Below are 13,155 nucleotides of genomic sequence, written 5' to 3' on the forward strand. Positions count from 1 at the left end.
GAAGTGTGTTGGAATGCTCATTAAAAGCCTAAATGAGGATGATACATATGCTTAAAAGTGTTTTCCTCCTAAAGACCGAAATTGCTTTTTCCCAGTAGTGTGAGAAGTGAATGTTCACAGTAGTCTTTGCTGTGATCTATCTACTTTAGTCTCAGTTCATCCCTGAGGTTAACTGAAGTTTTTGATAAAGCTCGTGTAACCATCAGCGTGGTTACAGCCAGTTGTAGGATTGATGGTTTGCATTCATCGGGGACAGCTGCAGCTCTAAGAAGGAAGGCGAGCGTTCACCAGCTCGGCTACAGCCAGAGGAGGCTGTGAGATAACGCTTCCAGAGTCCGGCGCAGAAAGGCAAGAGGTTTACACCCTAAAAAAAAAAAAAAAGAGTGATTCTTAAGCCGAACCCATCTATGAGAGGTGGAGCATATCTTCTGTGAGAAACTGGCTCCAGGGTCTTATGCACAATGAAAGATTTCTGTTGTTGCCTGAAGGAGCAGCTCAAACTAAGATGAAGTGCAACTTTGTGTAAGGCCTGGAAAGATATTCTATAAGTCCCCGGAACTATCCACAGGCCAGCCTCAGGCTAAGATAACAAAGCTAACCAGCAGCCTACCTTGAATCAGCGGGACATTACTCTGCCAAAACTGTTTGTATACAGGCAGCAGCTCATATTGAAATGTAGAGGTTGAATTTGCTCTGCTGTCTGTTTTCTTTCACATCCATTGGATGAGCGATCTGATTAGTGGTTGCAAAATCAGCTATGTAGTATTATATCAGCTCCACTCTTTCAACATTTCTTTGTGTCATTTCTTCCCTTTCTGAATGACTTCAAAGCACGAACAGGTAATGGTAGAACAGTTTTGAGTGTTTACTAGAACCTGCTGCTGTGATTTGAAATTGCTCGTTTTAAGCCCGTTGTGTCTGTAGCTTTAGGCAGTTTTGTATGTGTGTTGCATCGTATAACATTTGTTGGTTTGGTATTACACACTTACACCCGTAGACTGAAACCTGAACCATGCTTGGACTCACTTGCCTTTTAGGACCTGAGATGCCCTCTCTCTCGACTATGGTACAGGCTCACGTACAGGCCTTAATTGGTTAAACTAATAGCAGACGCATGTTTTTTGTGAGCAAAATTGGTGAAAAAGTTTGAAGCATTTAGAATATTTTCCCAACAAACCGCTCATATTTCTTGTTCATTTTCCTGCCGTTGTTCTCTGTTCCTCTTCCTTCTTCACTCGGCCCTGTGCGGTATAGGAATCCCACTACGGGCTTGCATTACTGCGAGGCCGCACTGAATGTTTTAAAGAGTTTCCGATGGGTAATCGGATGCTTTGCTCCAACAGCCGAGGTTATAGGGGGACTTGCTCCAGCAACAGCAGTGAATCTCCGTCACACTCTGCTTAATAAACCACTTATTTTGGCCTCAAAGATCCCGCCTCTTCCCTCTTTTTGACTGCCTGAAGTGTTTTAGATAACCTCCCTTTTATAATATCCTGCCCTGCACTGCACCTGCTGTGTGACTGTGTGTAAGTGTGTGTTTCTGGAATTCATTAGGCTGTGGTTGTGTGCCCGTTTTTTCTCTCCCTGCCAACAACTGTCATTAAGAAGGCCTAAGGCTCATTTTCCTCTGTTTTGCAGTTTCCTCTTTTGATTACTGAAGTTTCTTTTCCTTCGTAACAGCTTTCATTTAGCTCATTTTTAAGCCTCCAGGCTGAGGTTCTTACCAGTGCCAAAGAATTTCGCCTTCAGTATGGTTTTGTGCAACAACCGTAGAATACTTGGTTTATCCCCATCCGTGTCACCACTTCTAGTTTGTCTTATCTTGTGCTTTTTTTTTCACCAGGCCAAGAAAAACCATCAGAGCAGGAGAGCACAGAGACGAAGGCCCCGGAGACCATCAATCGCTATGGGAGTATCAACTCGCTGGACTCCACAGCCTCGTCTGGCATCGGAAGCTACAGCACACAGATGTCAGGCACAGACAACCCTGAGCAGTTTGAAGTCCTCAAACAGCAAAAGGAGATCATCGAACAGGGCATTGACCTGTGAGTTTCTGCTGCTCACACATAAATGAATCGTTTCTATCCCGCTGACTCTGTGATATGAATGCGGCAAAGTTAAGTTTTGTGTCTTCTGGTATTAAACAGGTTCAATAAGAAACCAAAGAGAGGAATCCAGTACCTTCAAGAGCAAGGCATGCTGGGTACAACACCAGAAGACCTGGCTCAGTTCTTGCACCAGGAGGAGAGGCTTGATTCGGTAACAACCTGGATTTTATTCGGTTTCTCAGCTAAAAACCGAATACAAAACTTTCAGAATCGCACTTTTTTTTTCTTTTTTTTTTTTTTTCTGGGATTGGTGCTGATTTACCTGACTCCCGCCCTCTGGTATTCGCATACCATCTGGGACGAGCCCACAACCGACATGATTTCAAATGGGGCTATTTTTTCTAAAACTCGTGCATGTGATTGGATGAAGAATCTGTCCGTCATCTTGACTGACACGCCACCGCAGCCACTCCCAATGACTCAACCCGTGACGTAGCTCAGAGCTTACCTGACTCCCGCCCTCTGGAGCATGAATGGGCGGCCATAACGCGGCCATAACGTCGCCCATTCATCCAAAGTCTCACCCAGCGATTAATGATTGGCTCTGATTATTTTCTAATCGGACGAAACACATATGACTCCCAGGCTCCTCAGATGGTTGTGTGAGGAAAGGGAACGCCCCCGCGTGTAGTTGGTGAACGCAGCCAGATGATGTGAGTCAGGTTAGGTGCTGATGTCGTCAGTAGCTGAATACACATCACAGCAGCGACAATATCTGCTGGGATTTAAAAATCTGGTCACTATTGGATGATTTCAAAATCTCACATGGAAAATATTGCAGCGAGTTTTAGGCTTCATATTTTATTTTATTTTTTTCTGTCTAAACACCTAAAACCATTTTCAAGGCAATTTTTAACATGTTTTGGGTTTTTTTAGCAGCTTTTACAGATACTCTGCTCTAATTACATGTACAAAACCAGCACACACCAAAGATGTGCTGCATGCACAGAACAAGCATTCCTCAAAGTCGAGGCTGCACTCTCGGGTCGCCAGCGACACGCCGGCCAAGGCTGGCGTGATTGGCAAATCACAGAAGGACACTTGGACAGAGATTTATTGGGCAGATGTTTTTGTTGTTGTTGTCTTTCAGTCGAAGGCCACATGGAGGACTTTGCTCTTGTAATGCCTTACCCAAAATCCTCCAAAATGGATAAAAAAGAGAAATAATTAAAACTCTTAGTTTTTGCACAGAAATCGTCATCAAAAACCAAATATTTGGTCAATTATTTACTGAAGTGGAATCCTGACAGGGATAAACTTTCTGTGATGTTCGGTAATATGATTTTGTTGCTAAACGAGTGCTTTATGTTTCCAACAGCATTGGTGGAAATTTGGATTTCTTAAGCCACTATCAAGATTGTGAAGAAGTCCAGAAACTTATTAGATTAGCCCTCAGATAGAAATGTGTTTTTAAAGTATTTCTTAAATTGATTCGTTCTGAAATTGGGATGTCTGTGTTAGGAATTTTCTCGGAGTCTGCTCTTACCCATGTGGTCATTCGCTTCACTCACTTTTATTGGGTTTATCTGGGAGTCCTTGAGATTATTGGTAAATTTCAACCAGCAGCAAAGTGCTTGGCAAATAACAGTCTGTCAAAATGGTCATATTTTTTGCTCTCGTCCTTGTACATTAGGTGGCCAAACTGAGCAGAAGCCGTACAAAAATATAATATCTCTCCACCAAGAATTATACAGCCTTCTAACCACTCTAATATCCAGTCCATGCAGCATTAAGTGCTAACTTAGACGAGGAGAACTCTCTTTCTTGATTGGACACCCTTCACGGTGTCCAGACTAATCAGAGTTTTAGATCATTGGGAACATTTGGATAGAAACTAGGGTCCTTAGCTGCGGTGGGATACACTGTGGGTAAATGTGCACGCGTAGCATCTAATCCAATTCCAACTCAGTTTGACACATAAGAGGTGAACAACAGAGTTTTCTTGTCCACCTTGTTGAATTGCATGACAGACTGACCTCTCTTATTCCATTTCAGACTCAAGTGGGAGAATTCCTCGGGGACAATGACCGTTTCAATAAAGAAGTGATGTACGCCTATGTCGATCAGATGGATTTCCAGGGCAAAGACTTTGTTTCTGCGCTGAGGATATTCCTGGAGGGTTTTCGGCTCCCCGGTGAGGCCCAGAAGATTGACCGGCTCATGGAGAAATTTGCAGCGAGATATCTTGAGTGCAATCAGGGGTAATTTGCAGTCTCTCACAGAATATTCCATCCGTGAATAACAATGAATCTGATTCTGTGTGACCAGTATACAACAGACTGCTGAAAGGTTGAACTTTGTCCTTTTCCTTGCCCTCCTCTTCCTTTTAATTTGCCAGGCAAACCCTCTTTGCTAGTGCCGACACCGCTTATGTCCTTGCCTACTCCATCATTATGTTGACAACAGACCTTCACAGTCCACAGGTGAGAAGTCCACCTCCATGTGGCAGCAGCCTTTGGGGATGTGTTTTCGACAGCAGTCATTTCTTTAGAAATCAGTCCATTCAAGCGGCTTTTTGATCTGTTTCCACGTTGTTACCTGCACAGGTGAAGAATAAAATGACAAAAGAGCAATACATAAAGATGAACCGGGGCATCAATGACAGCAAAGACCTACCGGAGGAATATCTCTCAGCCATATATGACGAGATCGCAGGGAAGAAGATTGCCATGAAGGAAACGAAAGAGCTCACCATGAAATCTAACAAGCATAGTGAGTTTCTCAGATGCGGATTGTCTCAGAAGCGTAATGAATAGGCTTTTAGATGTAGATTTCCCTTGCTTTAATGGCTGAAAAAGAGCTCCGTGTATGTTTAACTGTCCGACTGCCGTGCAGGTGTGGCCAGCGAGAAGCAGAGACGTCTGCTGTACAACGTGGAGATGGAGCAGATGGCCAAGACGGCCAAAGCTCTGATGGAGGCCGTCAGCCACGTTCAGGCTCCCTTCACCAGCGCCACACATCTGGAGCACGTCAGGCCCATGTTCAAGGTAACACCAGAACACACGTACTGCACTGCATTGCACACACTGATGGGAACAAACCATAAAACCTCATCCTTGTTGGCGTTCCTCAGCTGGCATGGACTCCCTTCCTGGCTGCTTTCAGCGTGGGTCTTCAGGACTGTGACGACACTGAAGTGGCCTCGCTGTGTCTTGAAGGAATCCGCTGTGCCATCAGGATAGCGTGCATCTTCTCCATACAGGTACTTCAGCGTGAACTGCCGGATCAGTGCCTTGCTATATTTCTCACATGGCAGCATTTAGACCCAGCGCTTTGTTGTTCGTGTCTCCAACAGCTGGAGAGGGACGCATACGTGCAGGCGCTGGCAAGGTTCACCCTGCTGACGGCCAGCTCTGGCATTTCAGAAATGAAGCAGAAGAACATTGACACCATCAAGACCCTCATCACTGTGGCTCACACTGATGGCAACTACCTGGGCAACTCCTGGCATGAGGTTTGCTCTTTTCTGTCCATTTAAAATGAAGTTTTCTTGGCTCATCTTCTCTCTGTCATCACATCGCTAAAAGGGCTCCCTTTGACGAAATGTGTGAACAGTTAAATGGGTAGAGGGTGAACTGATCTTCAAAAAGCATAAAGTTAAGAGTTTTAGAGTGAAAGAAAAAGGTAAGAAGACGCTAAAGAGATTTGTACTCAAGGCCTCCGATTTGCATTAGCTTCTTTGGGCAATATATTGTCAGTAAAGATCAGAATATGCAAATTTCAAAGGCAGTGGGAGAGTATGCAATAAAGGATTAAAGACAACTTTACATAAGGTTTAGCAGACTTTGTAGTTGCGGTGTACTGTTCTACTGTGCTGTGACATCCACTCAAATATGACTTTGATAGAGAAGAAATCCTTGCCTGGATCCTCAGCAGAAAAGTCAGCATCCAGGAGTCTGCACATCTGCATCTTGAGAGCAAGTCCTGAGTGATCGGACAGCCATGCTTTGGCCTTGTGTTGCAACCAGTGACCCCTTCAAAATCCACAATGAAGAGAAAACTGGTGATTGTTCTGACAATAGCAAGAACATTCTCTCCAATCGAGATACACTTTGCAGTGAAGATGAACAGAAATCCTCCGAACGGGAGTTGAAAGCTGCTGAAATGTTTCAAAAGCTGTGATGCTTGTTTTAGGGGTTGTTTAGTGCTCGGTATTCTGCACATTCTGTGTCCAGCCGTATCTCTTTTGGCATGTGCGATTCTTTAAATATCCCATGGTTTTGCTTCTTCTCAGATCCTGAAGTGCATCAGTCAGTTGGAGCTGGCTCAGCTGATCGGAACAGGGGTGAAGGCACGCTACATCTCAGGGACGGTGCGCGGCAAAGAGGGCTTCATTACAAGCACGAAGGAGCAGAACAGCGACGAGTACTTGGGTCTAGGTGAGAGGCAACATTCAGACGCATCCCTTATTTATTTATTTGTGTCGTTGTACTCGTGCCTTGACTGTAGAGAAAGGTCAGAAATAAATTCAATTCACGGTTGTCTACGTCGACGTGTAAATCCTCTGTGCTTTGCTGTGTAGTTGGAGGGACGGTTGACCGTAAGCAGATTGCCAGCATTCAGGAATCCATCGGAGAGACCAGCTCTCAGAGTGTTGTGGTAGCTGTGGACAGGTACGGTAGTGAACTCTGAGCTGTACTTTCTGCTGCTGTCAAACTCCCCCCATGTTCACATACAGTTCCACCTCGGTTGCTGGAACCTTGATTTGCAGTGAATGTCACCATTAGTTCACATTCTCTATGCCTGAGCCAAAACGATGCAGATAAAATGTGGCCTTTGAAATGATCGCTGTCACGTCTTTTTCTGCCTTAGGATATTCACAGGCTCCACCAGACTGGATGGTAATGCAATAGGTGAGTCTCGTCGATCCAGCTATACTCTGTGTTAAGCTTACTGCTCCAAGGACGGCTGCATCCTAGCTATTTTTGAATGTCGTGACTCACACGCTCTTCTTCAAAGCACTTTTCTTTGCTCATCATCTTTTGTCCATTCGTCAGTGGATTTCGTGCGCTGGCTGTGTGCTGTGTCCATGGATGAGCTGGCCTCCCCTACACACCCACGTATGTTCAGCCTGCAAAAAATAGTGGAGATCTCCTACTACAACATGGGCCGCATCAGGCTGCAGTGGTCCAGGATCTGGGAGGTTATCGGAGATCACTTTAACAAGGTGGGCGAGGACTGATGAAGCCACACACTCAGTTGCCTGTGTTTGAAGTACAAGCAGAGAATCCCCACCGCCAACTAGAGCTTTAGAGGTCTGACTGACACAAAGGTCACTTTTATGGTCTTTGCCATCTAAAGAACAACCATAAACTGACCTTTAGGAGAGGCCAGATCAAGAGTTTGGTACATTCTGTGACATAAAAAGGCCATGTTGTCCCTGATCATTTAAATGACCTTAAAAAGCCAGACCAGTACTGGAAAAGCATTCTTTGGACGGATGGGAAGCTAAAAAAAAGAAAGAGCCAACCGGTCACTGCTTGCGAAGGATTCTAACCGGCATATCAAAGTGGAACATTTTATTTTAGGGTATGTTTGTTCGATTACATTTGAGTTCCTGAAAATGGAGGATTAGAAATTAAAATGGTTGAATTTGCTAAATCTTTTTATATGATCATTTAGTTTAACCTTGAATTAAAGCTTAAAGTCTGAACGTGTCCAAACAAATCTGAAACTGACTTTATCTCTGTCTCCATCTCTATGAAAAGTGCCCCGAGATGACTTTTTGTCATTTAATTTAATTTATTTATTTAGTGGAATAGTTTCCTTTATGTTGGTGATGATGCAGACGGTCCCAAAGGCTGTGAAGTTGCTGCTCTCTCTGTCTCTGGATCTTTTCCAGCTCACACAAGTGTGCTGGAGGCATTGTGCTGTCTGGTTTACAGCATAATGTCACTTTTAAAATAAACTGCTGACATTCAAGGACGCGCCTTTCACCGAGACCATGCCGGGTTCCACCTGTTTAATACAAAATCCTGAAAGCAGTCATTGATTGTGTTCAAAAGTTGATCTTTGTTCAATTTTGTTTTAGGTGCTACAGGGTGAACGGTGTCTCTGATGCATGCTTTTCTCTTCTCAGTTATTCTAAAGAAACACTATGACCTCGGACAGCTGCGTTTGGTGATTTGAATGAAAGAAAAGGGTCATAGAAACGTGGTCGTAGCAACATAATGAATTCCGTATCTTTCTGTAGGTTGGCTGTAATCCCAATGAAGATGTAGCAATTTTCGCAGTGGATTCTCTCAGGCAACTGTCCATGAAATTCTTGGAGAAAGGAGAGCTGGCTAACTTCAGATTCCAGAAGGACTTCTTGAGGCCTTTTGAGCACATCATGAAGAAGAACAGGTAGAGAACCACATGCAGTCCTCTCTGTAGCTTGTGTAGCAGCTCTGTGCCTCGCCTCCATACTTTTTTTTTTTTTTTCTCCCTGTCTTTGTCTCTTTCTTTCTCCCAATAGCAATGACTGAGTGTTCTTACCGTTTCCTCAATCACATACAAGCATTTCAGCTGACCCATTTCAGTCTCTTTTCATTTCCCTTCAAGTGAATTCACATCAAAACCTCCCTTTTTATTGTTTAGTTTGAATCTGGCTTTGATTTCATTCAAATTTCTATAGTTTATAGCCGCTGCTGTGGTGACGTCTGTGTGGAGCATGTCCAAAAGGCAAGCTGTTTCACTGCGGCACGCTTTTCATTGACATGAAATGGGAGTTAGCAGTAAGTATGAATCCACCCACAGACTGAGCCGGCTGAGAGCTTCAGCAGGGAGGAGATGGCTGGCAGCCATGTCAACCCTGCAGCGCAGTGTGTCCATTAGACTCACTCCTGTTTCTGTGTGTGTGTGTGTAATGATAAGTGCAGGCAGAGCTTTTCTCTCATTCATAACAGCTGAGCAATTAGGAAAGCTCTGCTCTACGGCAACGACTGCTGTAAAAAAAAACAAAAAAAAAACAGCCGTGCCAGCACAAGCCAATGCTAGAATAACCATTCTGCCTGAAAAAAGGGACACAGAAAGTTATCAAGAGCTTTTAGAGCTCGCTGACATCAATAAAGAGATTAATTTTCTTCACTTTAATTGATTTGGTTCATTTGCTTCCTACTTTCTTCCCTCCTCTCCCTTTCTTCACATCTTTTTGCTTCCTTATTGGGTGCTCTGCTTTTGACTCCTCCTTACCCCTTTTCCCCCCATTTTCCCTTTTTTTTTTTTTTTTTTTTTTGTTTGCTTTCACCCCAATCCAATCCTCTCTTGTCTCCTGTTCAGGTCTCCCACTATCAGGGACATGGTAGTACGCTGTATAGCCCAGATGGTAAACTCCCAGGCGGCGAACATCCGTTCCGGATGGAAGAACATCTTCTCCGTCTTCCACTTGGCTGCTTCTGACCAGGACGAGAGCATCGTGGAGCTGGCCTTTCAGACCACCGGCCATATCGTCAGTAAGTCCAACATTCCCAGTTTCCGCATTTTATTTTGCGTGAATGGTTTGATTAGTCATGTGGCCAGCAGATGGCGAATTTTATTTTCCCACCCTGTTTTCTCTTCGTCCATCTTTACCTCCCTGCACTCACCCCTTAAGCGTTTCAACCTTAATCTCCCTCTCTCTGTCCCCCCCCAGCGAATGTATTCGAAAAGCACTTTGCAGCTACAATCGACTCCTTCCAGGACGCCGTCAAGTGTCTATCAGAGTTTGCCTGCAACGCCTCATTCCCAGACACCAGCATGGAAGCCATCCGCCTCATCCGACACTGTGCAAAATACGTCTCAGAGAGGCCACAGGTCAATATCTGACCTTACCTCTTCCACAACACTTTCATTTCTTACTGCACTGGGCCACATACATCGTCCGTGTTTATTATGAAAAATGCATCGACTTAAATGTTCGTAAGGCTCAATTTTAAGTGAATTAAACCTTTTTTAAAGGAAAAAAAAGTAAGATAAAGCTATGATAGAATCAGGGATAATGCAGACATTGTTGCTTTTAGACGCAGACGTACTTGCAGACGTGAAGATTGTGATATTTTAAGATGAATTGATGCAGTATTCCATATCCTTCATTTGTCGACTGTCTGTGTTTCGTATCAGCAGCTCTTGCAATATGCATGGAAATAAATATTTGTGTAGGAGGATTTCCCTCCAGAAGCAGAAATTGTTATGTGGTGAGCATGGCTCATGTTTCTTATTTGCATTTGGCAGGCCTTCAAAGATTACACCAGTGATGACATGAATGTAGCGCCTGAGGACCGTGTGTGGGTGCGAGGATGGTTCCCGATACTCTTTGAGCTCTCCTGCATCATCAACAGGTGTAAACTGGATGTCAGAACCAGGTAGGTGGGGTTCACCTTTAAGCTGTTATGTCAGGGCTTTGAGGATGGGTGTCATTAAAGGTATGAAAAGTATGTTGTTGTTTTTTTTTAAACCCCAAGTTTAAGGTAAATAAATAGGTATAACAGTATAGACAAAAATAACTAAGCGGATAGATTTCTGTTGTTTAGAAAGGTAAAGCATATGTATCTGTTGTCATCTATAGCCTCAGGAATGAGAAGTGTGCTTGTGTGCGTTTCCCAGGGGGCTCACAGTGATGTTTGAAGTGATGAAGACCTACGGGCACACTTTTGAAAAACACTGGTGGCAAGACCTGTTCAGAATCGTCTTCAGGATCTTTGACAACATGAAGCTGCCTGAGCAACAGACTGAGGTACACGACGAGTCTTTTATCCTCATCAGCTCTGTTTCAGCAGCTCAGCCAGACGTTCTCACTGAGGTCGTGTTTCACCCTCAGAAAGCAGAATGGATGACCACCACATGCAACCATGCACTTTATGCCATCTGTGACGTCTTCACCCAATACTTCGAGTCCCTGAATGGCCTCCTGTTGGACGATATCCTGGCTCAGCTCTACTGGTGTGTGCAGCAAGGTGAGTAACGCCACTATGCTGTCTTATTGCCTGGGGAGTGTTTTTGTATTTGTGTGTCGTATCTGTTTGGGGAATTATCCAATCTGTCCAGGTTATAAAAGAAGTTGCAAAGTAACTTTGTTTAGTCTTTTTGAGCTTTTTTTGGTTGAATAGATCAGGAAAAATCTCCATAGACTTAACATGTTAATGCAGCTTAACTGTTTTTGGGTCACCCTTTTCTTTTCTTTTTTTCTATCACCCCTTTCCTCGTCTCTACCTCACCTTCCTCTGCCTCCACTTTTTTCACGTGTAGATAATGAGCAGCTTGCCCGCTCAGGCACCAACTGTCTAGAGAACGTGGTCATCCTGAACGGGGAGAAGTTCTCCCCAGAGACTTGGGACAAGACGTGTAACTGCATGCTGGACATCTTCAAGACCACAATCCCACATGCGTAAGCTGCAACTCTGATCACATACGACTGCTTCTTCTTAAAAGGCAGAAAGGGAGCTTTTGAATTTGTTTGCGATTATGGCTTGAACAGGGTTTCTACCCCTTATTTATTGTATTTAAGCTTTACTGACGTGTTTATTGTGTATTCACAGATGTCGTGACAAGACTCAACAGTCACCTTAAAAATTAAAATATTGTTATTTGTCATTCTGTTCAAGACCAAATGTGGTTTATGGAAAAACTATTTCACCTATGTTTAAGGTTATTGACATGGAGACCAGCAGGAGCAGAAGGAGAACACTTTGCAGCACATAGTCTGTCTGAGAAACAGCTGGTGAGGAAATACAGTATTTGTAATCATGTGTTTGTTAACTAACTGTTTAGATACTTGCATGTAGTTCAGGTAATAAGTGGCCGTATTTGTTCAGTTGATTATTATAATTTTATTGCTTTGAGACTGTAATATACCTTCAATGTATAGGAGTAACTCTGCCTACTCTTCTCTCAGGACTCAATTTCCCAGAAGTCTGTGGACATTCAGTCCCGCTCTGACGACCAGCATTCCATCAGCACCGTTGAGAGGGTTGCCATGGAGAACCGTCGGCAGAGTCAGCACAGCTCCACGTCGGGCATGTCCGAGGACACCTCCAGGAGTCGGACCCCAACGAGTAAGTCTGCAGCTTCACTGAAAGACCGACTGCTGCCGTTTTCGCCCGTCTGCTTTCTGACGAGCGTGTGCCTGCGCGTTCCACAGAGATCCAGGAGCAGCGTTTGTTCTCGGCTTTGCTGATAAAGTGTGTCGTGCAGCTGGAGCTGATCCAGACGATCGATAACATCGTTTTCTTCCCTGCCACCAGCAAGAAGGAAGATGCTGAGAACTTTGCTGCCGCTCAGGTACAAACATAGGTTCTTTTTTTTGTGTGTGTGTGTGTGTGTGTGTGTGTGTGTGTGTGTGTGTGTGTTTAAGTCTGTAATAATCAGTTATTTTTGTCGTTTTGAAGCGGGATGCTGTGTGTGCAGCAGATGTCCCAGTGGAGACCCAGGACCAGGGCATGTATCGCTACCTGACCTCAGAGCAGCTTTTTAAGCTGCTGGACTGCTTGCTGGAGTCCCACTGCTTTGCCAAGGCCTTCAACTCCAACAACGAGCAAAGGACCTTACTGTGGAAAGCAGGTAGGAGGAAAGAAAACACTGACTGCAAGTGGTTCTTGGAGCTTTTCTGTTGCTTCTTGGGGCATTTATAGATGACTCACTAGAGCAGAAGAAAATCAATTAAAATGGCTTTAACTTGTGCTTATTGAAGGTTTCAAAGGAAAGTCGAAGCCCAACTTGTTGAAGCAGGAGACCAGCAGTCTGGCATGTGGGCTGCGAATCCTGTTCCGTATGTACACAGATGAGAGCCGCCAGGATGCCTGGGAGGAGGTCCAGAGACGATTGCTCAAGTAAGGAACACATACTGTATCGCTAGCGGAAGGCTTTGCCAGTGCATCTGCTGAACCTTTCTAGCAATCTGTGGATCTGAGAATGACACCCACTCTCAGAAAAGCAGAGAGTAGACTCCTAATACAGGCTGGAAAAAAAGAAAAAACACGGTGTTTTTGATTTTCCCTCCCCCTGTTCATCCCAGTAATGGAGCTCTGCTACAGTATGTTAAACTGTGTGTGCACATGCATAGCAGTGCTTTCTTATTTTGACAGAATCCACA

The 13,155-nt window shown here is 44.3% G+C and overlaps 1 protein-coding gene across 2 annotated transcripts in view; it reads left to right on the forward strand.

Annotated features, from left to right (window-relative positions):
- The window catches only part of arfgef1 (ADP-ribosylation factor guanine nucleotide-exchange factor 1 (brefeldin A-inhibited)), a 49,559-nt gene that overhangs the window by 33,564 nt on the left and 2,840 nt on the right, over window positions 1-13,155 (forward strand). For both annotated transcript variants that reach the window (XM_075452872.1, XM_075452873.1), the window contains 24 exons: window positions 1,844-2,045; window positions 2,148-2,259; window positions 4,104-4,309; window positions 4,447-4,531; window positions 4,655-4,820; window positions 4,944-5,095; window positions 5,182-5,310; window positions 5,404-5,562; window positions 6,343-6,487; window positions 6,631-6,721; window positions 6,921-6,961; window positions 7,106-7,275; window positions 8,302-8,453; window positions 9,369-9,541; window positions 9,721-9,881; window positions 10,299-10,429; window positions 10,671-10,800; window positions 10,885-11,020; window positions 11,313-11,451; window positions 11,712-11,784; window positions 11,959-12,118; window positions 12,205-12,344; window positions 12,452-12,623; window positions 12,754-12,892. In XM_075452872.1, the coding sequence (XP_075308987.1) occupies window positions 1,844-2,045; window positions 2,148-2,259; window positions 4,104-4,309; window positions 4,447-4,531; window positions 4,655-4,820; window positions 4,944-5,095; window positions 5,182-5,310; window positions 5,404-5,562; window positions 6,343-6,487; window positions 6,631-6,721; window positions 6,921-6,961; window positions 7,106-7,275; window positions 8,302-8,453; window positions 9,369-9,541; window positions 9,721-9,881; window positions 10,299-10,429; window positions 10,671-10,800; window positions 10,885-11,020; window positions 11,313-11,451; window positions 11,712-11,784; window positions 11,959-12,118; window positions 12,205-12,344; window positions 12,452-12,623; window positions 12,754-12,892 (3,364 nt within the window). The remainder of the gene's footprint in view (window positions 1-1,843; window positions 2,046-2,147; window positions 2,260-4,103; window positions 4,310-4,446; window positions 4,532-4,654; window positions 4,821-4,943; window positions 5,096-5,181; window positions 5,311-5,403; window positions 5,563-6,342; window positions 6,488-6,630; window positions 6,722-6,920; window positions 6,962-7,105; window positions 7,276-8,301; window positions 8,454-9,368; window positions 9,542-9,720; window positions 9,882-10,298; window positions 10,430-10,670; window positions 10,801-10,884; window positions 11,021-11,312; window positions 11,452-11,711; window positions 11,785-11,958; window positions 12,119-12,204; window positions 12,345-12,451; window positions 12,624-12,753; window positions 12,893-13,155) is intronic.

This window comes from Odontesthes bonariensis, chromosome 20, assembly GCF_027942865.1.
Source record: "Odontesthes bonariensis isolate fOdoBon6 chromosome 20, fOdoBon6.hap1, whole genome shotgun sequence".
In the NCBI taxonomy this organism is placed as follows: Eukaryota; Metazoa; Chordata; class Actinopteri; order Atheriniformes; family Atherinopsidae; genus Odontesthes; species Odontesthes bonariensis.